Source organism: Gordionus sp. m RMFG-2023, chromosome 1 (assembly GCF_954871325.1).
Source record: "Gordionus sp. m RMFG-2023 chromosome 1, tfGorSpeb1-WG-v2, whole genome shotgun sequence".
NCBI classification, from domain to species: domain Eukaryota; kingdom Metazoa; phylum Nematomorpha; class Gordioida; order Chordodea; family Parachordodidae; genus Gordionus; species Gordionus sp. m RMFG-2023.
In genome coordinates this window covers 50350328-50374377 of record NC_088775.1, presented here as the reverse complement: position 1 = coordinate 50374377, position 24050 = coordinate 50350328, and the positions used below count along the sequence as shown (strand labels likewise).

Sequence of the window (24050 nt, the reverse complement as noted above, 5' to 3'; positions counted from 1 at the left end):
TGCACCGCCTTCAAGATTATAGAAAATCAATTATTCTATGAAAGTAATTTTAGATATGTCATGATTAATTTATTATAATTAGCCATTATAAGTTTAATACAATATATTATTTTTTAACATTGAAAAATGCTCAGGCCATTGATTATTATCTTTTTTTCATCTAAAATTAATTATAGCTGTAAATGTAACTGTATATAATATATATATATGTAAGAACATTTGATAAAATTTTACATATAGGCATTATTAAATGCTATTTTACAACTAAAATTTAATTTAGATTATCACATAAAGATGAAAAGTAAATGTTAGATACTTTTATTATAATGTATATTGGGCTTATAAATGATTGCATAATTAATTTATTAAAGTTAGGTATTAAGTGCAGTTTATTCTTCTAGCCATTGATTATATATATTTTTTCTGCATCACAAATATTATTATATATATAATTTAATGATATTTAGAAGAAAGAAAAGTTATACTGACAGAACATGAACAAAAAAAATAATTAAAACAATGCATGAGGGGGGTGTATCTACAGTTGCAGGTATTGCTATGGGAGGGCATCTGGGGATTAATAAAACTAATCAAATAATAGCTGAAAAGTAAAAATTTGCAATATTCTTTTAATTATATTTTTTAAGCTTTTATTGGTTGGGGAGCAATAAAAGTGTTAGAGAGTTTATCAAATTCTGTGAGGTTTGTCAAAAATCAAGCAGTCGTTTTGATAAAACCTCAAATGTTTTGCACAATAATAAAGTTGTGCCATAGTCTTGGTATCAAATTGGCATCGATTTAATCCAGATGCCAGAATCCAAGGAAAAATACAAATATATTTTATGTGCCATATGCTATTTTTCAAAACAGCTAAATCTGTTGTAAAAGCCTTATACATCATTGTCAACACCCACCAATGCTATGAAGTAATAAAATAAAAATACCAATTTTAACTGAATTTTATTATATTAATATATATTTTTTTAAATTTAATAAAACTAAAATATATATTTATTAAAGATTCAGATAAATGATCAAGGCATAAATATTGTGGGATTGTCCAAAGAGTAACCTCAGCCTACCACCCACAAGCAAATGGTTTGGTTCTTGCTAGAGAGTTTGTTGATCCAAAGTCTCCCAGAGGTATTGTAGATATATATTTGAATTATCTTTTGAATGATAATCTTATAATTATTTTTTGAATAATAGCCTTATAATTATTTTTAGTGTTTTTATTATAATTAATGCATTGCCTTTAGATAGTAGTTCCCAAAATGGCCTTTATGATGAAATTATCCCACTTGCTACGGAGTTTGTTGATCCAAACTCTCCCAGAGGTATTGTAGATATATATTTGAATTATCTTTTGAATGATAATCTTATAATTATTTTTTGAATAATAGCCTTATAATTATTTTTAGTGTTTTTATTATAATTAATGCATTGCCTTTAGATAGTAGTTCCCAAAATGGCCTTTATGATGAAATTATCCCACTTGCTACGGAGTTTGTTGATCCAAACTCTTCCAGAGGTATTGTATTTAGGATATATATTTGAATTATCTTTTGAATGATAACCTTATAATTATTTTTGAATAATAGCCTTATAATTATTTTTAATGTTTTTATTATAATTAATGCATTGCCTTTAGATAGTAGTTCCCAAAATGGCCTTTATGATGAAATTATCCCACTTGCTACGGAGTTTGTTGATCCAAACTCTCCCAGAGGTATTGTAGATATATATTTGAATTATCTTTTGAATGATAATCTTATAATTATTTTTTGAATAATAGCCTTATAATTATTTTTAGTGTTTTTATTATAATTAATGCATTGCCTTTAGATAGTAGTTCCCAAAATGGCCTTTATGATGAAATTATCCCACTTGCTACGGAGTTTGTTGATCCAAACTCTTCCAGAGGTATTGTATTTAGGATATATATTTGAATTATCTTTTGAATGATAACCTTATAATTATTTTTGAATAATAGCCTTATAATTATTTTTAATGTTTTTATTATAATTAATGCATTGCCTTTAGATAGTAGTTCCCAAAATGGCCTTTATGATGAAATTATCCCACTTGCTACGGAGTTTGTTGATCCAAACTCTCCCAGAGGTATTGTAGATATATATTTGAATTATCTTTTGAATGATAATCTTATAATTATTTTTTGAATAATAGCCTTATAATTATTTTTAGTGTTTTTATTATAATTAATGCATTGCCTTTAGATAGTAGTTCCCAAAATGGCCTTTATGATGAAATTATTCCACTTGCTACGGAGTTTGTTGATCCAAACTCTTCCAGAGGTATTGTATTTAGGATATATATTTGAATTATCTTTTGAATGATAATCTTATAATTATTTTTTGAATAATAGCCTTATAATTATTTTTAATGTTTTTATTATAATTAATGCATTGCCTTTAGATAGTAGTTCCCAAAATGGCCTTTATGATGAAATTAATCCACTTGCTACGGAGTTTGTTGATCCAAAGTCTCCCAGAGGTATTGTATATAGGATATATTTGAATTATTTTTTTGAAAATAAAGCAGCACGTGTGTTACTTATATATAGTGGTTCCCAAAATGTTGAGTTTGAAGATAAAAATATTCAGCTTGACAGGGATTTTATCCATCCAAATACTCCCATAGGTAATGTTATTTCTGATATATATTTGATTTATTTTTTAATTTATTACGTATACAGAATTGGATGATGATATTTTGATAATAAATAAATTAGAAAATATCCCTAGATTTTTTTTTCCTACAACAAAGGTATGGAAAAAATTTCATGCTAAAATATATGGTCTAAAGCCTCCCAAACGTTGTCGGGATGTAGACTATGAGAAACAACTTGGTGAACCCACCATCCTGGTGCAAATTGAAGGTGATGGGAATTGTTTTTATAGGTAAAACATATTAATATAAAATTTCATTTTATTCTACTTTATATAATTTAGGGCGATTAGTGTAGAGCTTACTGGAGCTCAAAATTCCCATGATATTCTCAGGCAATGGTTGGCACAATTTAAGCTAACATCCGAGATGGGAAAGGTAATTGAAAATTATCTTCACGACACGAACAAAAAAATAGACACAAACATGTCTTTAATAATGTAATGACACAGTAGATATGGGCTTCTGACACAGAAGTCAGGGCGATGGCCACAATGTTAAAACGGCTATTTTTACTTATATAAAATATAATGATAATTTTGTATGGGCCCGATATGACCCATTTTATATTCGCGACAATATAAAAATATTTAATAATAATTTTATTTATATAAAAAATGGGGGGAGTCATTTTGAAAATGTTTTAGATTGCGATTTATCTTCCATCTAATCACTATTTATTATTTTTATTTAAAAAAATTTTTTATATAAAAATATATAAATATATTTCATTCATATTATAACTTATCGCCTTATATATATATTTTTTATGAAAGTTGTAGTTTATAAATAATATTCAATTACATTCTGATATGCAAAATATGATAATAATTATATTTTTCCATTATGCTTTTATTAAATTTAAAATTATGTATAAATATTTATATCAATAAAGTTCTTCGTCTATTTTCTTATACCAAATAAAGTTTTATCTAATATTGGTGACCCAATTCAGTACAAAATAATATAGAGATGGATTATTTTTAAAACATTATATTAGGTAAACAAAATAAGCATTACGACTAAGCCATTTAGGCTAAGAATTTATCTTACTGTTTCTTTGCGTGATTTTTAGAGGGTTGGGTAGAAAAGGCGGTTTGCCTCTAGTAAATTTTCTGTCATATATGAGCTTTGTCTAAATTAATGTCTATCGAGAAGATGTACTTTGTATAAGAAATATCATGGGATCGGAGTATTTGGTTATTTTATAAATTTCATGTTGTGTAAATTAGCATGTTAGTAAGGATCTCTTCCCTACCTAAATATTGCTAAACTTTAAATATGATATAGATTGGAGTCTCCTATCAATAATCTGAACTAGTTCGCCCGTACTTTAAAAAAAATATTTTCAACATTGGGCGAGAGGGTTAAAAAATTTGGGAGAATTTGATATTTTTCAGGCGAAATGAGCAGAACAGTAAATAGTTTTTCATAATATTCCATATTATATGTTTAATTAAAAATACATTAAAATAAATAAAGAGCCAAACCAGCCATAAAATAATTTTAAAACAAAATATATATAAAAAAAATTATAAGTGAGAGCGAGGGCAGGTTAAATAAATCTTTTCGCTAAAAACCCGCCCATTACAGACCTCTAATCTGCATATCTTATCACACACTATTTGGTATGATATGCAGACTAAAAATATAAATTTAAAACTATAGAGAGGCGGCGACTATTTAGATAAGATAGATAAAAAAAACAATATAAATAAAAAATGTACGCTACATGGATTTGAACCCGCATTTTGAGGATAGGTATGTAATTATTACTAACTAGACTACCCACCACACCTTGTAATTCTTAATTTTATTTGTTATATATAATCTACTTTTTAATTAAATTTATATGTATCAAAAAGAGAAATTTTATTATATTGTTAACTTTAATGATGTTAAAATAAAGATGAGCTCTTGAAATGAAACAATATATATTTTACAAAGCATTACTAAAATATTATTTTAAAACATAGATTATTAAATAGTTAGGTGTGATACCATTATTGTCTCTATATTGTATTTTATATCCTTAACTTTAATGATGTTCCTTGATTTTACAGCTCTCATTATTCGACTTAATGACCTTAAAAAAATAAAGAGTTCTTAAAATGAAACGATATATATCTTGCAAAGCATTATTAAAATAATATTTTAAAACATAGATTATAATTTAACAGTTAGGTTTTATACCATTATTGTCTCTATATTATATTATCATTTAAATTCATGTCATGAAAATTTTTGCTTTAGATTTATCGCTTCAAAAACATTGGGGGCCATTATCATCAAAATCTCACAACCCATCCGTGTGAAAGTGATTGCGTGAGATTTCGAAATCTCACAGATCACTTTCACACGTTACACCGGAACCAGGTTACAAAAAATTTAAAAAATCCGAAATCGGTTGAAAAATCATATTGGAAGATCCAAAAAATAATGTTCATTTTTACTGCGGCCATGGGAAATATTTGCATAGGGGACTACACAATTGTTACAGTATTGTCAATTATTGATAATAAGTTTATAATTATTGTTTCTTTTGATTCAGTGACCATATACAGTGAAGATCAAGTTAAGTAATTGTTAATTTATCTTAAAAAATTAATTTTAAAATTATTGGCACATGCTAAATAAAAGAAAATAAATTTATAAGGGCTATAAACTTTAAAAAAATTCAACGGAAGGAACTTTAAAAAAAATTAGCCTCAAATTCCCACAAAAAAAATCTGTTTCTATATTATTATAACATGTCAACCTATTTTTTTAGAGTAATGACCGGGCCCGTAGCCATGAAGGATCCCGGAAGGGGGAGAGGGAATTTGGCCCCCAAGCCTAACTAAAAAACAAAATTCTAGTTATTAAAATTTTAATTCGCCAATAAACAAGAAAATACTCATAAAAATATTAGTTATAAGATATCCATTCACTCATTTACAAAATGAAAAAACAAGAAAATACTCATAAAAATATTAGTTATAAAAAATCCATTCACTCATTTACAATTAAATGAAAAAACAAGAAACAATATCCTTTTTTATTCCCCGGCAAAAAGACACTAGTTTTGGTGAAGTCAGTTCCCGTGATAATTCTTCTCAATCTCTTCTTGAAAATGGTAAGTCAGTTAGCGAGATTCAATTAATTAAACAATTAAAATAAATTATAGAAATTGCAAACTAATTCCTGCTTATTATGCGATGATACCTGGACATTAATTAGAATATATTTTAAAAAAATTGAAAGAGGACGAATATTCTTATATGAAGAGGATTAATTAAAATACCAATTTTCTTAATGAAGTGTAATATATTAAAATGGCAAACTACTTCTAGCCTTTCAAGTCCCTTAAACGTCAATTATGGTCAATGCATATCAAATATTAAAATAAATTAAAGAGGATGAAAACTCTTAAAAAGAGGACGAATATTTTACTATGAAGGATAACTGAAGGATTTTTAAGCACAGGGCTCAGGTAACTTACACTATAATTACTTATTTCCAGGGTTGTGTATTTGACCGGTCAAATATGGCCAAATTCAAATAAATGTTTTTTAAGAAAATATTAACTTTATTTTTTATATATTTAAAAGATAATATTCTATTTGTTTTTTTAAATTTTACAAGAGAATTTTTATAATACTACTTGATTCATTCATTAACATTATTTTATAATATTATTAAAATTCATTGTCATTCAATAACTAATGTTAGCTCTCCGTGGTAGTTTTGTTCTGATTTATATTCAATATTATCAATTTCTTTAATATTTTTATATCAATTTTCCTGTTGTCTATTGTTCTAGTAAGATAATTTACCAATATAAACCAATTTATTAATGAAGAAGTAGAACTAGGAACTGTTAATAAAATGTCACTTCTCTTAATACATGGTGAACAAAGCTCCTTTCACTAACTTGAGATCGGAATCTGATTGTTTCTTATGTAAGTTAGTGCTTTTCACATAATTTTATATTCATGCCGTTTTTACTACAGAAATTTATGATATCACTTGAAATATTTGATCATCACGACCTTATAATAAGCCTAATTATTTTATGACACTTTAATCTCAAATAAGCATCATTGTGATAACATTAATTACAGATTTTTAATAAGACCAGGTCAAATACACCTCCGGTCTAGTGTTTTAAACGGCTAAGCCGAGTCGACTTAGCTGCGACTCGAGAGTTTATAATCGATAAAACGACTTTGACTCGAGCCGACTAAATGAATCGCATTGGTCGGCTCGCTTAATCGACTCATGAAGTCGGCCCGTATAAGTCGACTCGCTGGGTCTGCTCAATTTTTTTGTTTTTTTTATAAAATCTGGTAAATTGCTAAATTTTGGGTTACTGATTAATGAGAACAAAATTATAAGAATATTCATGTCGTAACTAAAAATGGCTCAGGACCCGAATTCGGCTTCAGGGATTATACCTAATTTTTATAACACAAAAATGTAAAAATATAATTTATATTGTAAAGATGTTAAATTAAAATTTCAGTGAAGATGTACCCTAGATAAGTGACAATGGTCATAATCGTTGTTTTTAAAGTTTTTTTGACGTAAATGGGCTAAAATAAATATTGCTAACATGTTAAAATAAAACTTCAGTGAAGATGTACCCTAGATAAGTGACAATTGTCATAATCATTGTTTTTAAAGTTTTTTTGACGTAAATGGGCTAAAATAGGTATTGCTAACATGTTAAAATAAAGCTTCAGTGAAGATGTACCAAGTTACAATTGTCATAATCGTTGTTTTTAAAGTTTTATAAATTTTTTTGACGTAAATGGGCTAAAATATATATTGCTACCATGTTTAAATAAAATTTCAGTGAAGATGTACTCTAGATAAGTGACAATTGTCATAATCGTTTTTAAAGATTTTTGACGCAAGTGGGTAAAAATATAGATTGTAAATATGTTATATTAAAATTTTAGTGAAGATTTACCATAGATAAGTGACAATTGTCAATCGTTATTTTTAAAGTTTTTTAATTGTCAAAAAATTTTAAAAATAACGATTATGACAATTGTCATTTTAATATGGTACATCTTCACTGAAGTTTTATTTATACATGTTAAAAATGCAAAAATTTTAAAAATAACGATTATGACAATTGTCATTTTTATATGGTACATCTTCACTGAAGTTTTATTTATACATGTTAAAAATGCATACTTATGTCTATTAGCGTCAAAAAATAAAATATGTTTAAAAATACCGATTATGATAATCGTCACTTTTCCAAGGAACATTTTCATTGAATTTATAATTTAACATTTTTACCATATAAATTATATTTTTGCCCTTTTGTCAAAAAATTTCAATTATCTTAAAAAATAACGAATATGACAATTGTCAGATTAAAATATTATCCTTACAATGATCATATAAAATAACATATTTCAAAAATAGAAAAAATTAACTCATTAAATATATTAACCAACAATTTTGTCACATGCGATATATAAATTAGAGATTTGCAAAAGTAGACCAGGTATTTATCAATTTTATTGAATTTTTTATTTAAAATAAAAATATTTGATTTTATTTATAAAACTAGACGCCATATAACATGTATTTTAATTAAGAGTAATTATAAAAATTAATTTCTATATTTAAATAAAATCGGGCTAGGCCGGTAAAACATTTTAAAAATTAATTTATGGTGCGGGCCGGCGAAACTTTTTTTAAAAAAAATTACTTAGCTGGACTTGAAAAATAAGGCCCGATGCAGATCACTAATATAAACGCATTCACATCAAGCAACTTATTCGAGGCCTTTTTAATAGCCTTAATTTGAATGCCTATTTAAGGTTCTATGAATGTTGTTGCCATCCCAATTGTAGGGGTTTATTCGGAATAAACTTTTCACTTTCACCTAATTTTAAAAGAGGTTAAACAAATAGTTCAAGTTTTTTAAAAAATTCGGAATTCTCAATATTTCAACAAAAATTAATATGGAGAATTTTTTTAAAAATTATTATTTTATGTTAATTATTTATAACTGGCTATTTAAGTAAGACAAGTAAAAAAAAATTATATCATTATTCTCTTAAATGTTACTTTTTGAAAAGTTTTTTATTTATATGATGTAATTTTTTAAATTATTATTTTATAAAATTTAGTGAAGATGTACCATAGAAAATTGACATTGTCATAATGGTTATTTTTAAAGTTTTTTGAATTTTTTTGACGAAAATATGTTAAAATAAGTATTAATAACATGTGTAAATATAAATTTAGTGAAGACAATGAAAAGTGACAATTGTCATATTCGTTATTTTTTAAATTTTTGAATTTTTTGACGAAAATATGTTAAAATAAGTATTAATAACATGTGTAAATATAAATTTAGTGAAGATGTACCAATGAAAAGTGACAATTGTCATAATCGTTATTCTTAAAGTTTTTTGAATTTTTTTGACGAAAATATTTTAAAATATGTATATTTAACATGTTTAAATAAACATTTAATGAAGATGTACTCTAGATAAGCGACAATTGTTATAATCATTATTTTTTAAGTTTTTTGATTTTTGTTGACGAAAATATGTTAAAATGAGTAATAATAACATGATTAAATAAAAATTTAGTGAAGATGTACTATAGAAAAGTGACAATTGTCATAATCGTTATTTTTAAAATTTCTTTGATGTAAATGGGTAAAAATATAGATTGTAAAATTAAAATTGCCTGAGTATATGCCATAGAAAAACATATGGTAATAATAGATTCTTCCCCAAAAACAGGAGCGAATTGGCATTTTATTACATTTGTTAATCGGGTCAGAAATTAATATGCAAAATTTATATCATAATATCTAATCCTAAGTTAGAAATTATTATTTTTTTACCAATTTTCACCAGACAATCTTGTTTAAAATTTGGGTAAACTTTTTTTTCTATTTTAAAATCAATATCGATGCAAGTTAACTATTTTCGTCAAAAAAAATCAAAAAACTTTAAAAATAACGATTATGACAATTGTCGCTTATCTAGAGTACATCTTCACTAAATTTTTATTTAAACATGTTATCAATACTTATTTTATAATATCTTTATCAATAAAATTCAAAAAACTTTAAAAATAACGATTATGACATTTGTCACTTTTCATTGGTACATCTTCACTAAATTTATATTTACACATGTTATTAATACTTATTTTAACATATTTTCGTCAAAAAAATTCAAAAAATTAAAAATAACGATTATGACAATTGTCACTTTTCTATGGCACATCTTCACTAAATTTTAATTTAAACATGTTTTTAACATTTATTTTAACATATTTTCTTCAAAAAAATTCAAAAAATTTTAAAAATAACAATTATGACAAATGTCACTTTTCATTAGTACTTCTTCACTAAATTTATATTTACACATGTTATTAATACTTATTTTAACATATTTTCTTCAAAAAAATTCAAAAAACTTTAAAATTAACGATTATGACAAATGTCACTTTTCATTGGTACATCTTCACTAAATTTATATTTACACATGTTATTAATACTTATTTTAACATATTTTCGTCAAAAAAATTCAAAAAACTTTAAAAATAGCGATTATGACAATTGTCAGTTTTCTATGGTACATCTTCACTAAATTTATATTTACATGTTATTAATACTTATTTTAAGATATTTTCGTCAAAAATATTCAAAAAACTTTAAAAATAACGATTATGACAATTTTCACTTTTCTAGGGTACATCTTCACTAAATTTATATTTACACATTAATACTTATTTTAACATATTTTCGTCAAAAATATTCAAAAAACTTTAAAAATAGCGATTATGACAATTGTCACTTTTCATTGGTACATCTTCACTAAATTTATATTTAGACATAATATTAATACTTATTTTAACATATTTTCGTCAAAAAAATTCAAAAAACTTTAAAAATAATGATTATGACAATTGTCACTTTTCTATGGTACATCTTCACTAAATTTATATTTACACATGTTATTAATACTTATTTTAACAAATTTTCGTAAAAAAAATTCAAAAAACTTTAAAATTAACCATTATGACAATTGTCACTTTTCATTGGTACATCTTCACTAAATTTATATTTAAACATGTTATTAATTCTTATTTTAACATATTTTCGTCAAAAAAATTCGAAAAACTTTAAAAATAACGATTATGACAATTGTCACTTTTCATTGGTACATCTTCACTAAATTTGTATTTACACATGTTATTAATACTTATTTTAACATACTTTCTTCAAAAAAATTCAAAAAACTTATAAAAGAACGATTATGACAATTGTCACATTAAAATATTATCCTAAAGATCATATAAAATAACATCAAAAAAGTTTCATAAAATCCACCTTATTTAATAATAAATAGATAATTTTAAAAAAATGATAAAAGATTTCACCTAAAAGATTGTTTATTTATCTAATAAAATTTACAATATAATTTCTCAATAAAAGATGTATTTACAAAGAAGATTGTGAAAATCACTAATAAATTATATTATAAAGAATATTACATTTTTACAATATAGCAGCATTTTATTTTTTTTATTAAAAAAACATCAAATAAATAAATTTATTTTCATTTCAAAATATAATAATATAAATAAAAAATATTAAATCATATCATGTTTATTTGTTGATAATAATAAAATATTTACATTAAATATAAATAAAATAAATTATTTTACTAAAATAAATAAATAATAATTAATGCTAAGAAGCATCGAGGCAGAATTTTGACTAATTTATTTTAGCCAATTTTTAGGCTTAGCCCATTTTTAGGCTTAGTTGATTTTTAGGCTTAGCCGATTTTTAGGCTATACCTAATTAGGCTTAGCCGATTTTTCCACCTAAAATCTCGGCTAAGCCGTTTTTAGTCGGCTAAAATTAGCCGATTACGCAACACTAATTATACCACTTAATAGTTTTTGTTTTTATTATATCACCAAATAAAACACATGCAACCCTGTACAGTTCAAACTTATTTAATTTTAAAAAGGTACATTATAAATAACCAAACGATTAATTTATAATTTAGCAATTGTAATTATATTGTTTGCCAAAAACATTATATATAATTTTAAAAAATAATTATCAAAAATGAGAAGAAAAAAATTGAGAAATGCTTAAAAAAATAAAGATTAAAAATGACTTAAAGAGATTGAAAAGGTTAGAAATGTATGTAAAAGATTACAATGAAAAAATCATAAAAAGAATATTGTATGTATGATGAAAAAAAACATAAAGAATTGTTAAAAAAATGGACCTAAATTTATAAATTATTTTTAAAAATACAAAAGAATTATCAAAATGAGAAGAAAAATAAATTGAGAGAAGATATAGTAAGAAAAATAAAAGTAAAGAAAATCGAAAAAAGTAGAAATAAATTGAGAAAAGATACAGTAAGAAAAAAATATAAAGAAATCGCAAAAATTTAGAAAGAAATTAAGAAGGAATAACAAAAATAAATGAAAGTTTAAGAAAAATTTAAAAAAATTACGATTTTCCTTTTTTGAATGAGATACCCTGTATCTAGGGTACATCTTCATTGAAGTTTTATTTTAACATGTTAGCAATATCTATTTCAGCCCATTTACGTCATAAAAATTTAAAAAACAACGATTATGACAATTGTTACTTACCTATGGTACATCTTTACTAAAATATTAATATAACATATTTACAATATATATTTTTACCCACTTGCGTCAAAAAATTTCAAAAATCTTAAAAAGACGATTATGACAATTGTCACTTATCTAGGGTACATCTTCACTGAAATTTTATTTAAACATGTTAGCAGTATTTATTTTAGCCCATTTACGTCAAAAAAATTAAAAAAAACTTTTATGACATTTGTCACTTATCTAGGGTATATACATCTTCACTGAAATTTTATTTATTAGCAATACTTATTTTAGCCCATTTACGTTAAAAAAATTAAAAACAACTATTATGACAATTGACTTATCTAGAGTACATCTTCACTGAAATTTTATTTAAACATGTTAGCAATACTTATTTTAGCCCATTTACTTCAAAAAAATTAAAAAAGCTTTAAAAACAACGATTATGACAATCAATTTTTACTACATCTTCACTAAAATTTTAATATAACAATATTAGCAATACTTATTTTAGCCCATTTACGTCAAAAAAATTTTAAATACTTTAAAAACACGATTATGACAATCAATTTTCACTACATCTTCACTAAAATTTTAATATAACATATTTACAATATAAATTATATTTTTACATTTTTGTGTTATAAATTTAGGTATATAATCCCTGAAGCCGAATTCGGGTCCTGAGCCATTTTTAGTTACGACATGAATATTCTTATTATAATTTTGTTAACATTAATCAGTAACCCAAAATTTAGCACCAGATTTTATAAAAAAAAACAAAAAAATTGAGCGCACCAACGAATCGACTTACACGAGCCGGCTCATGCGGCTCCTTGATCGGCTTGAGTCGGAGCCGTTTTTTACGACTATGACTCCGCAAGTCGTAAGAACTCGACTTTTTAATAACACTAGACTGAATTTGAACAGTCAATTGACCAACTTGTCAACCTTGCTTATTTCTACCCATAATATTTGAGTATAACGTAGTTTTATTTTTGACGTTGCACATCCAGCTATTTAGAGAGTTAATATAAACCAAATTTTAATTTTAGAATATGAAAAAAAATAACCCAAAATTTATCTTTTAATACATTTTGTTAAAATTTATAAATCAAAATATCGTATTATATTATTTTGTATATTTATTTTTACAAATTTTTAATATAAAATAGCAAAAAATTTCAGAGTGCCTAACTATTTGTTTTATTTCAAAAAAAATATTGGCCTTCCAAAATAAACAATTGCACCCCGACCCAACTGAAAATTCCGGGCTAAGGGTCTGACAATGACGTAAAACAACTCTCTATAGGATATTAGAATAGAACATATAGGAACTCATTAAAAATAAAAATCCAGATCAAAAAGAAAAAACAAACACATAGGAGAAAGCTCCACAATAAGAAAAGTGTTATTTAAATTAAAAATAAAGTCAATTAAAAAGGATGAAAAACACATTTAATTAATACAAGATGGAAGAAATACAATTGATCAATTCTAGTATTGCTTGTTTGAGCCATTCTTTTAAATAATTTTTGTTTTGAAAGATATTAATGAAGACGTATCAACATTATGTTTGCTTAAAATATTTAGCGCATGATCGTACATAAATTTAATACATGTGTAATATTCTATTTTGCTTTTGTTATTACTGGATTTATATTTAAGAGCATTGGTGGTTATAGTATTGGAATAATTATGTCAAAGGGTATGGCATAATATTTCTAATTTCCTAAAGGCAAGTAGTTTAATAAAGGGAGCATTATATAGGTTCCATTGATTTATATTGAATATTATGAGTTGGTATTTAAAGTTCAGCACGAATGGTTATACGCTTTATAAGGTAAAGTAGAAAAAAAGCAAATCACATATTCTCATATAGCCGACAATATATTTATATCCATAGTAGTTTCGAAAACTGCTCATTTGGGAAAGAGGCTCAAAAAAACCCTAAAACAATCTTGATAGCCCTAAATTATCTATAGATTCATGGCCGCCACTATAGTTGAAATGGTTCGATTGCGCCCGATTTAAAAAACAGTTAACTCGATATTTTAGCCAGCAAAATATTGCCCAAGCCTCGAGATTTGAATAAATTTTAACACCTTAGTGCCATCTAGAACAAAATCTTCAGGCTTGCTTAATATTTTTTCTGGCTAAAATATTGATTTCGCTGTAAAAATCGCCTCAAATCGGGCCGTTTAACAATACTAGCCGTCACCAGTATTCTTTTTAACTTCTTTTTTTGAAATAGGTTATTTTTAAAATTTATAATATACTTTATAAATCTTAATTCTATATGTTATTTTATACACAGTTAGATTTTATTTTTAATTACTTTATATTATCGGTTATTAAATTAAAGTATTTATTTATTTATAAAGGTTTGTGATTTTTTTATGTTGGTCTTGGAAATGTCACAACTTTCGATTCCGTAAGTTAGTGTTAAAAATTTGTGTTTAAAATTTGCTAGAAATAATATTAGAGTTCTATAGTTTATTAAATAGCAATATTTATTTTTGGCTTTTGAAAGTCTAGAAATATAACATACTTATGATCATCTTAAACATATCAACAATAATCATTTCATTATTATTGATGGTGATTTCAATATGAAATTAATTAATAAAACTATTAACAAATACATAGGCAATGCAACTTGAAATCAAAAAATCAATAGAATATAGAAATTTGTAGGCAATATAACCTATAAATTGCTAAACCTTTTTAACAAAAAAACGATAATTAGAAATTCGCAATGGGGAAGGGGGGGGGATAAATAAAAAAATTTGAATAATTATAGAAGTTATTTAAGTTGAATAATTCTAAAGTTATTTAAGTTGAATAATTCACGTAAGAGTTTCAAAAAATTATTAGGACTAATAACTATAAAATATTTAATGTTTATATCTTTGTAAAAAAATATAAATTATTTTGATTTAAAATTTGATATATAAGTTTAAATTATATTTTTAAAAAATGTTGTTTTACATGTATATGAAAAGGATTATGGTGTACTAAAAAATAGAAAATAATATAAATAAGAAGTATAGTATATATAAATGTAAAATTTCATCAGTGTTTGGCTTCAATATGAATTAAGGGGAAATAATATAATTAAGAAGTATAATATAAATATAGATGTAAAACTCAATCTTCTTTGAGTTAATTTTTTCAATGATTTAATCAGTGATTGGTGTCAAAATGTAATTTAAGCTAACAACTATTCAAATTTCAGAGGTAGTATTCTTCAATAGTGTTACGATTTTTAAAGATGGCCAACTCAATCCTCCGGTATGTTTTTATGCTTATTAAAGAAAAAATGTTCTATCATTGGTAAAAATTCTAACGGGTATTAACAAAATATTAAATAATTTTTAAATAAAAGGAAAATAGTCAAGAATGTTTTTGAAATATCTATAGCATTTTTTGGAACATTATAAACCATATTTAACCTTTTATATCATCTGCATTTAGCTAGTAATACATCAAGGGATATTATAACATCATCACAATAAAATCTGCCAATATTTAATTCTTCCTCTATCAAGATTTAAAATAGATTCGGAAGGATTCAGTGGTAATAACATTTGCAGATTTGTAAGTGCTTCCTGATTAATCAAGAACATTTCATTAATTGAGGTATAGAAGTATCCAGGGAGATAAATAAGATTTATTTTATAGTATTCTTCGACTGGCCCTATATTAATGTTGGAAGGATTGCCTTGATGCAAGTCGTGGAAGACATATTAAATTCATAGAGCTTTGCTTTTCACTCAAAAATGACATTTAATTTATGAAATTCGTCATCTACATTTGCCAAAATTTTTCTAAATCCCAATATAATGCTTTCAAAACGGCTTGATTTGAGCTGATTTTTAGAAAGGGTTATCTCAATATTTTATCCAGATACACAAGTGAGGATTTTACTTTCAGATGGTACAAAAATTTAACATCTATCAGTGAAATCTCGAGGTTTAAGGAAATTTTTCTGTCTAAAATATGGAGTCGCCGTTTTAAAAAATCGGCTCAAATTTAACAATACTAACTTTCGGTTCAAATGATTCGGTGGGAAATTTTAAAATGGTAAATAAATATAACGGCAAGGAATTTTGAAATCGATATTAATTGGTAGAATAAGTAGATTATTTATTTCTGTTGTGAATATAATAAATAAATGTAAATTGGAATATATATGCGATAAGAGGTAGGAATAAATAAAATATTTTAACCGACATCTGTATTTGGATTTGGGACTATTATATTTAGATTTCGCGAATTGAATGATGTTCTCTCAGTATGCAAAATTTTATCAAAATTAAAAAGGTCGGGAAAAGTTATCCCTATAGTATGGAATTACCCTGTGCAATTAACTTATATCCTTATATATAAAAATGGTCAGCTCAGTTTTATTAGTAAATTGAATAAAAAAAAATCCGTGTTGTTCAAAATAATTCGCAAATATCTAAGATTTCTTTACTCGTAAATATTCAAATTATAAATAAGGGATGAATGTCTTTAGTGAAATTTTTATTTTTTAATTTATTTCCATGTCTATTCAATGAAATATTTGATACGTACAAATAAACATCGTGAATAATGCATTTATTGATTTGCATTTTGACTTTAGTGGGCTTTGTAGACCCTACAAAATATTTATAGATTCATTTCTTTCAATTAATTATTTTTATCAATAACAGATTTAAAACACTTTAAATTTTTTATAAAATAACACCTGTCCAAGATTTTTCTGATGTAATAAGCACATCAGTCTCTATTTTGAACCGACCAGTTTCCGTTAGCTTAGCATTGGAATCAAATATTTTATGATACTCCAGCTTATTGTCCGGGTATCTAACCTGAAATGAAAATATAAATTATATTTAAAATTTATTATAATAATTAATTATATATATATATCAGAGACCTGTAGGCCCGGGCCGTATTTTAAATTTTTAAAATATACCCGGACCGGGCCGGGCTTGAAAATTTTTTTAAAAAAACCCGGGCCGGGCCTGAAAATTTTTTTTAAAAAATACCCAGGCCGGGCCAGGCCGTATTTTTTTAAAAAATTTATACAACATGAATTATTATATTCGTCAATTAGATATGGTTATAATGATTATATATAGTTATGATATAATGTTTGGTGAAAGTTAACACTAGCTAAGACTCATAGTATCTATTACATAATAAAATTATAATTTTCCTGCCATGGAATAAATAAGCAAAGGATTAAATACATTATTATATAATATATAATATATGTAACATTATTATATAATATATAATATATTTAACATTATTATATAATATATAATATATGTAACATTATTATATAATATATGTATATTTTTAATTAATTAAAATATCATTTTTATTTTTTTATAAATACATAGTATATTCTCAAAATATTATTTACACAAATTTTTTACAGTATCTGTTAATATATAAATTTTGCATAAACTTTATATATTTTTTACTTTGTAATTAATGACCTTTTTTAAATAATTCTTTCTTTTAAATTTATTTAATGACCTTTTATATTTTCCTAATTTTCGTAAATGTTAATTTAATTTAAGGACGAATTTGTTAAAATTTAACCTTTTAAAAAACTTATGTAAAAAGTGTAAATTAAAATTGTATATATATATGTTAGCGGCAATGTGAAATATTCGGCAATGTGAGGTAGTGGTAGGTAGGGTAATTTTGTTATATCGGCATATTATACATTGTCGGGTTAAATCAGGCTAAATTTATTATTTATTTGAGATTAATTTATTATTACTTTAATAAATTTTTTTAAATATATTTTTTTGATTGATATATTTTTTTAAATATATTTTAATTTGTTACAATATATTTTTTGATTGATATTTTTTTTTAAATATATTTTAATTTGTTACAATATATTTTTTGATTGATATTTTTTTATATGATTTCTTTAATAAATTTTTTTAAATATAATTTTTTAATTGATATTTTTTTTCTTGATATATCTTTTGATCGCTAATTTTTTTATTTTTTGTATTATATATTTTTTTAATAAATTTTTTTAAATATATATCTTTGATTGATATTTTTTAATATATTTTTTTAAATATATTTTTTTGATTGATATTTTTTAATATATATTTTTAAAATGATTATTATATATTTATATTTTACGTAGTTTTATCTATTATATATCTTTTGATAGATAATTTTTTAGGTAATCGTGACAAATGTCATAATCGTTATTTTTGAACTTTTTCAGATTTTTTAAAACAAATAGATAAAAATATGTTTTGTAAATATGTTAAATTAATATTTCAGTGAAAGTGTACTATAGAAAAGTGACAATTGTCATAATAGTTATTTTTAAACTTTTTTGAGTTTTTTTAAAGTAAATGGGTAAAAATATGTTAGATTTTTTAAAGTAAATGAGTAAAAATATGTTTTGTAAACATGTTAAATTAATATTTCAGTGAAAGTGTACTATGGGAATGAGACAATTGTCATGATCGTTATTTTTGAACTTTTTTGAGATTTTTTAAAGTAAATGGGTAAATAAATGTTTTGTAAACATGTTAAATTAATATTTCAGTGAAAGTGTATTATAGAAAAGTGACAATTGTCATAATCGTTATTTTTGAATCTTTTTAAGTTTTTTTAAAGTAAATGGGTAAGAATATGTTTAGTAAACATGTTAAATTAATATTTCAATGAAAGTGTACTATGGAAAAGTGACAATTGTCATAATCGTAATTTTTAAACTTTTTTTAAAGTATTTGGGTAAAAATATGTTTTGTAAACATGTTAAATTAATATTTCAGTGAAAGTGTACTATGGAAAAGTGACAATTGTCATAATCGTTATTTTTGAACTTTTTTAAGTTTTTTTAAAGTAAATGGGTAAAATATGTTTTGTAAACATGTTAAATTAATATTTCAGTGAAAGTGTACTATGGTGACAATTGTCATAATCGTTATTTTTAAACTTTTTTGAGTTTTTTTAAGGTAAATAGGTAAAAATATGTTTTGTAAACGTTAAATTAAAATTTCAGTTTAGATATGTTTTATATTTAAGTCACTAACAGTAATATCAACAATAAAATTCCTAAATTCGCTTTTATTTATATATTCAAAATTAATGATGAGATATTTTCCTGCAAATCGTCATTCCTTGATTTGATTAAATTCAATATTTTATTAATAATATATTTATCACTTCAAATGATAATAAATTCCACTATTATGATTAAACTTTAATCTTCATAGCATCCGGAAATGTTTTTTTAACATAATTTATAATAGTAGGCCGATATAAGATTAAAATAATTGTAAGATTAATTTATTTTTTCCTAAAATGTTAACTACGAAATATATTTAAATATAGAATCCTGCATCGGTTATTTGTATATCAACTAAATATAATATCTTTGACTTATTTATTTCAATTCTGTGAGTAAATACATTTTAAATATTTATTCACTTTAGTGAACGATCTGAAATTACAAGTTAGAGTACTATTGAAATTTAAATCTATCAAAGTATTAAATAACTTTTCGAAAATAAATATAATTACTAAATTAATTTTAGCATTTTCAAAGTTAGCCCTCATGTTTATATTTATTTTAAACAATTACTAAGATTATACACCAAACATTCTAAGTTTATCTAAGTTTTTTTCGAGAAATGAAGGCCTTGGATAATATTTAAAAAAATTTATTAAAAAAATCATATAACACAAAAAAAATATATATTTAAAAAAATTTATTAAAAAAACATATAACACAAAAAATAAAAAAAATTAACGATCAAATATCAAGAAAAAAAAAATATATTATTATAAAAATATCAAAAATATATTTTTATAAAAATATCAAAAATATATTTTAAAAAATTTCTTAAATAAAAAAATTAGCGATCAAAAGATATATCAAGAAAAAAAATATCAATCAAAAAAATATATTAAAAAAATCATATAACACAAAAAATAAAAAAAATTAGCGATCAAAAATATATATTTAAAAAAAATATATATTTAAAAAAAATATATATTAAAAAATATATTTAAAAAAAATATATATTAAAAAATATATTTAAAAAAAATATATATTAAAAAATATATGGTAACAAATTAAAAACCCTCCCTACCTACCACTACCTCACATTGCCGCTAACATATATATATATAGGATTAGTATTAATAAAAAATAAAATAAAAATTTAATTATTTTTTTGTTTTTTTTTAAGCCTTCCGTTAATATATAAGTATCAATTTGTAATATACTAAATATATGTTTAGAATAAAAATATACTTGCTTATTAAATGATAATACTCGCCGAAAAATATGATAAAATACGAAATAATGAATTTTTTGTATATACCAGGTCGAATATAATTTAAAAAAATTCCGAGCCGGGCCAGGCCTTCAAAAATTTTTTTTTTAAAATCCGGGCCGGACCGGGCTGAAAATTTTTCAATCTGAGCCGGGCTGTACAAATGGTACCTCTGCAGATCTCTGATAGAGATCTGTAGGCCCGAGCATATGGGCCAAGCCATAAATATTTTTTCCAAATAAGCCCGGGCCGGGTTTATTTATTTTAATATTCGGGCCGGGCTAAAAAAAATTTCCCTATATACCCGAACTAGACGGGATATTTTAAATAGAGATTATATATATAGTAAATTTAAAAAGTATTACACATTTCAAGATCATTTTATCGAAAAAAATTTTGAACATTCGAACCGGGCCGAAACATAAGAAATAAGGACTGGGCCAAAAAATTATTTTACAAATCCGGACCAGGCCGTGCAATTGGTATTTCTGAGGTCTTTATATATATATATATATAAGTTAATTTTGAATCATATATTATATCTTATAAAAAACGAAATTTAATCTACCAACACTGCTTACTTGTTAATAAATGGGGGTTTGCAGAGGAAAGAATGCTACATTTTTGGCAAAAATAATTACATTTCATTTATTTTACAATATCTCAAGTAATAATTAAGTTAAGAGTAATAATTTAAATGTTTATATAGCCTAACAATAGATCTTTAACCCTTCGTTGCATAGGTGAAAAAATTCGGCGAGAGACCTCCTGGAGTCCCCTCAGATCCCAATATAGAAACACTATATCTTATAATCAAATTAATTTGCAGCTCTCATATTTTAAACACATATTTAAAGTCCACTTTTTAATGATTTTAACAATTCAATGTTATTTTATCATTTTATGACAGCTTTTGTCACGGAGTCAAAAAAGTAACAAATTATTTTAAAATGTCACAATCTGATATAAAAAAAAATATATAAAAAAATTGATGATGTTGAATATTTATCTAAGTTCAAATAAAATTAAAATTAACATATCAAATATAAAATAAGATAAAACAATATTTTATAAAAACGGAGGTGGGACTACAAGTTCCCAAAAAAACATGAGTATAATTATATTTTAAAATAGTGATTTGTAGGTTTGTTAGAAAATAGAATTCTTCTGGTTCTGATGTAATGGCTCTTGTCTTATCGCCTATATTTTTAAAAACTTTAAAGTTCCACTTGGCATATGTCCAAGGGAAGAGATAACGATCGGTGTAAAAATATAATTTGTGAATTTAGAATATTTCATTGTTTTTTTTCTCGGCTATGTCTTCCGGATTAGAATTTAAATTTTTTGGGGAAGAAGATACGCATGTGAAGTCCCAAATTAAGGATTTCCCTAAAGACCAAGGCACGGAAGTTAAGCCATCATCTAATGACAAATTTGTAGGCTCCAGGATGTTTGGTATTCGGGCCCTGATAAGAGAACGGCTAATAGCTAAATTAATTGCTGCATGCCTTGACTATATATATAATTTAGACCATGTCTCCCTTTGGAGTCAACTAATATTTTACATATGATGCATGTATGTGGTTGAACAATGTTACATCCAAGTCGATGGCCTATGGCAATTCTTAATTGTTCATCTGATAAGAGGTTACCTAGGTTACGACTTGGTAATGCTTCCAACCATTCATAACCACTAGTACAGTCAGCATTCTGTAATAGTTGAATATACTCCAAAAGGGGTTTTGATGAGATTATTTTAAAAAAATTTTAATTAAAGGTTCGAAAATAGATTGGTGTGTTAAGATTGTGGGTAAAACAGCTTCAGGTGGAGCTAAAGATACCCAGGCTGTCAAGGCTGAGTTTAAAAGGTTATCTTTAGGAAAGATAAAAGAAGATATCATGGCGTTATTCATCAAACGCGATGCCAAAAATGAGGAAAGAGATAGATATAAGATTTAAAGGATAAATCTAAACCACCCATTTTCGAGGGTAATTATGAGAAGCCCCAATTAAAATCTTCCAATTTAATATTTAAAATATTTTCTAATAAACTTCTAAAAAATTCATGAACACGATTAATAATTTTATTATTTAAAAAAAAAAGGAAGAAGATCTAAAAATATGTAAAATCTATTATTTTTAATTAATAAAAATGGTATAAAATTGTGTTTATTTATGCTTAATATATCAATGCAAAAGAAAGTTACACGGATGACCAGGTGGGGTCTATACAGGTCCCAAGCTCCAAAAAACCCTAACTACTGAACAAAATCAAAATTAATTTTGGACACATATGCTTTATAGTGTTGTTAAAAGCCGTTTTTACGCCGAAAAATTGTCTTAGGCTCAAGCCGGCTCAGAAGTTGGCTCGAGTCTAATTTTGAGCCAAAATTTATTTATTTGATATTTTAAAAGAATATAATAAAATCTATAATTCGTCTACCATGCCAAGTTCACTCATTTGTTTTTAAAAATTTTTTAAGCATAATAATTTATATTATATTATGAAAATATTCGGCGCGGAAAATTCGGCGCAGAGAAATTCAGCGCCTATCTAATATAGCTTACAATTTATTATAAATTAATTAGTATAAAAAAAGGATGAAATTGAAGTCATTTTGAATGTTAGTCCTATTAATTATTTCTTTGTATTTTTTTTACAAAAATCTCAATTTTATTTACTATATGTGTAATATCAATAAAAAATTTAATAATATCAAAAAAAATTAACAACCAATATTTATGCCGATTTTTTTGTTGATTTTATTAATATTATGTAACCCTGGAGAATTTGCGCATAGAAGAATGAAAGAAATAAAGAAAAAGAAGTTTGAACCTCTATTTCAATCTTACATATTATTTTGGCTAAAATAATAATCGACCGTTATTAAAAATAAACCCAAATCGGCCCGACGAATTAATGCGCAATTTTTTTTATTTTTTTATATAGGTATTGAAATTATAAATATATTAATTGTAAATAAAATTATAAATTTCCAGTGTAAATAAATATGAGAAATTTGACATTCTAATTATCATGGATAAAAAAATATAAGTGGCTTATCATGACATTGACTTAAAAAATCAAAAAAAGAAACTAAAAAGATTTTGTCCGACTAGATTCATTTAAAGACAAGAGTCGGTGAAACTCTTTATTGAACTATATGATGTTGTATTTGCAGTAGAGATCTGCAAAAGTAGGACCGGCCCGGACCCGACTCTTTTTAAAAAAAATCGGGCTCGGGTTTAATATTTTTTAAGGAAATTCGGGCCAGGCCGGGTCGGGCCTTAGAATTTTTTTTAAATATATCTAAATTTATAAATTTTATGTTGAATTTTTCTGTAAAATAAAAATATTTGATTTTATTTATAGAAACTAGACGCCATATAACAAATATCGTT

The 24050-nt window shown here is 24.5% G+C and overlaps 2 protein-coding genes and 1 long non-coding RNA gene across 6 annotated transcripts in view; 2 read left to right on the top strand and 1 right to left on the bottom strand.

Annotated features, from left to right (window-relative positions):
- Positions 1–24050, bottom strand: part of LOC135922854 (integrator complex subunit 4-like) — a 79103-nt gene that overhangs the window by 2372 nt on the left and 52681 nt on the right. For all 4 annotated transcript variants that reach the window (XM_065457351.1, XM_065457350.1, XM_065457348.1 and 1 more), the window contains exon 13: positions 17060–17183. In XM_065457351.1, the coding sequence (XP_065313423.1) occupies positions 17060–17183 (124 nt within the window). The remainder of the gene's footprint in view (positions 1–17059; positions 17184–24050) is intronic.
- Positions 5–768, top strand: LOC135922845 (uncharacterized). Its single transcript, XR_010571050.1, has 3 exons — positions 5–43; positions 468–608; positions 648–768. It is a non-coding gene; the product is annotated as an uncharacterized LOC135922845 (long non-coding RNA).
- Positions 1087–3144, top strand: LOC135922181 (uncharacterized). Its single transcript, XM_065456606.1, has 6 exons — positions 1087–1143; positions 1260–1337; positions 1454–1531; positions 2437–2514; positions 2788–2921; positions 2973–3144. The coding sequence occupies exons 1-6, from the start codon at positions 1096–1098 to the stop codon at positions 3130–3132; spliced, it is 576 nt and encodes a 191-aa protein (XP_065312678.1). The 5' UTR covers positions 1087–1095; the 3' UTR covers positions 3133–3144.

Bases quoted from the DNA above. Each gene is read 5' to 3' on its own strand.
- LOC135922181 (XM_065456606.1), top strand. From the start codon at position 1,096: ATGGTTTGGTTCTTGCTAGAGAGTTTGTTGATCCAAAGTCTCCCAGAG. The intron at 1,144-1,259 runs GTATTGTAGATA...CATTGCCTTTAG, and splicing joins TGATCCAAAGTCTCCCAGAG to ATAGTAGTTCCCAAAATGGC. The intron at 1,338-1,453 runs GTATTGTAGATA...CATTGCCTTTAG, and splicing joins TGATCCAAACTCTCCCAGAG to ATAGTAGTTCCCAAAATGGC.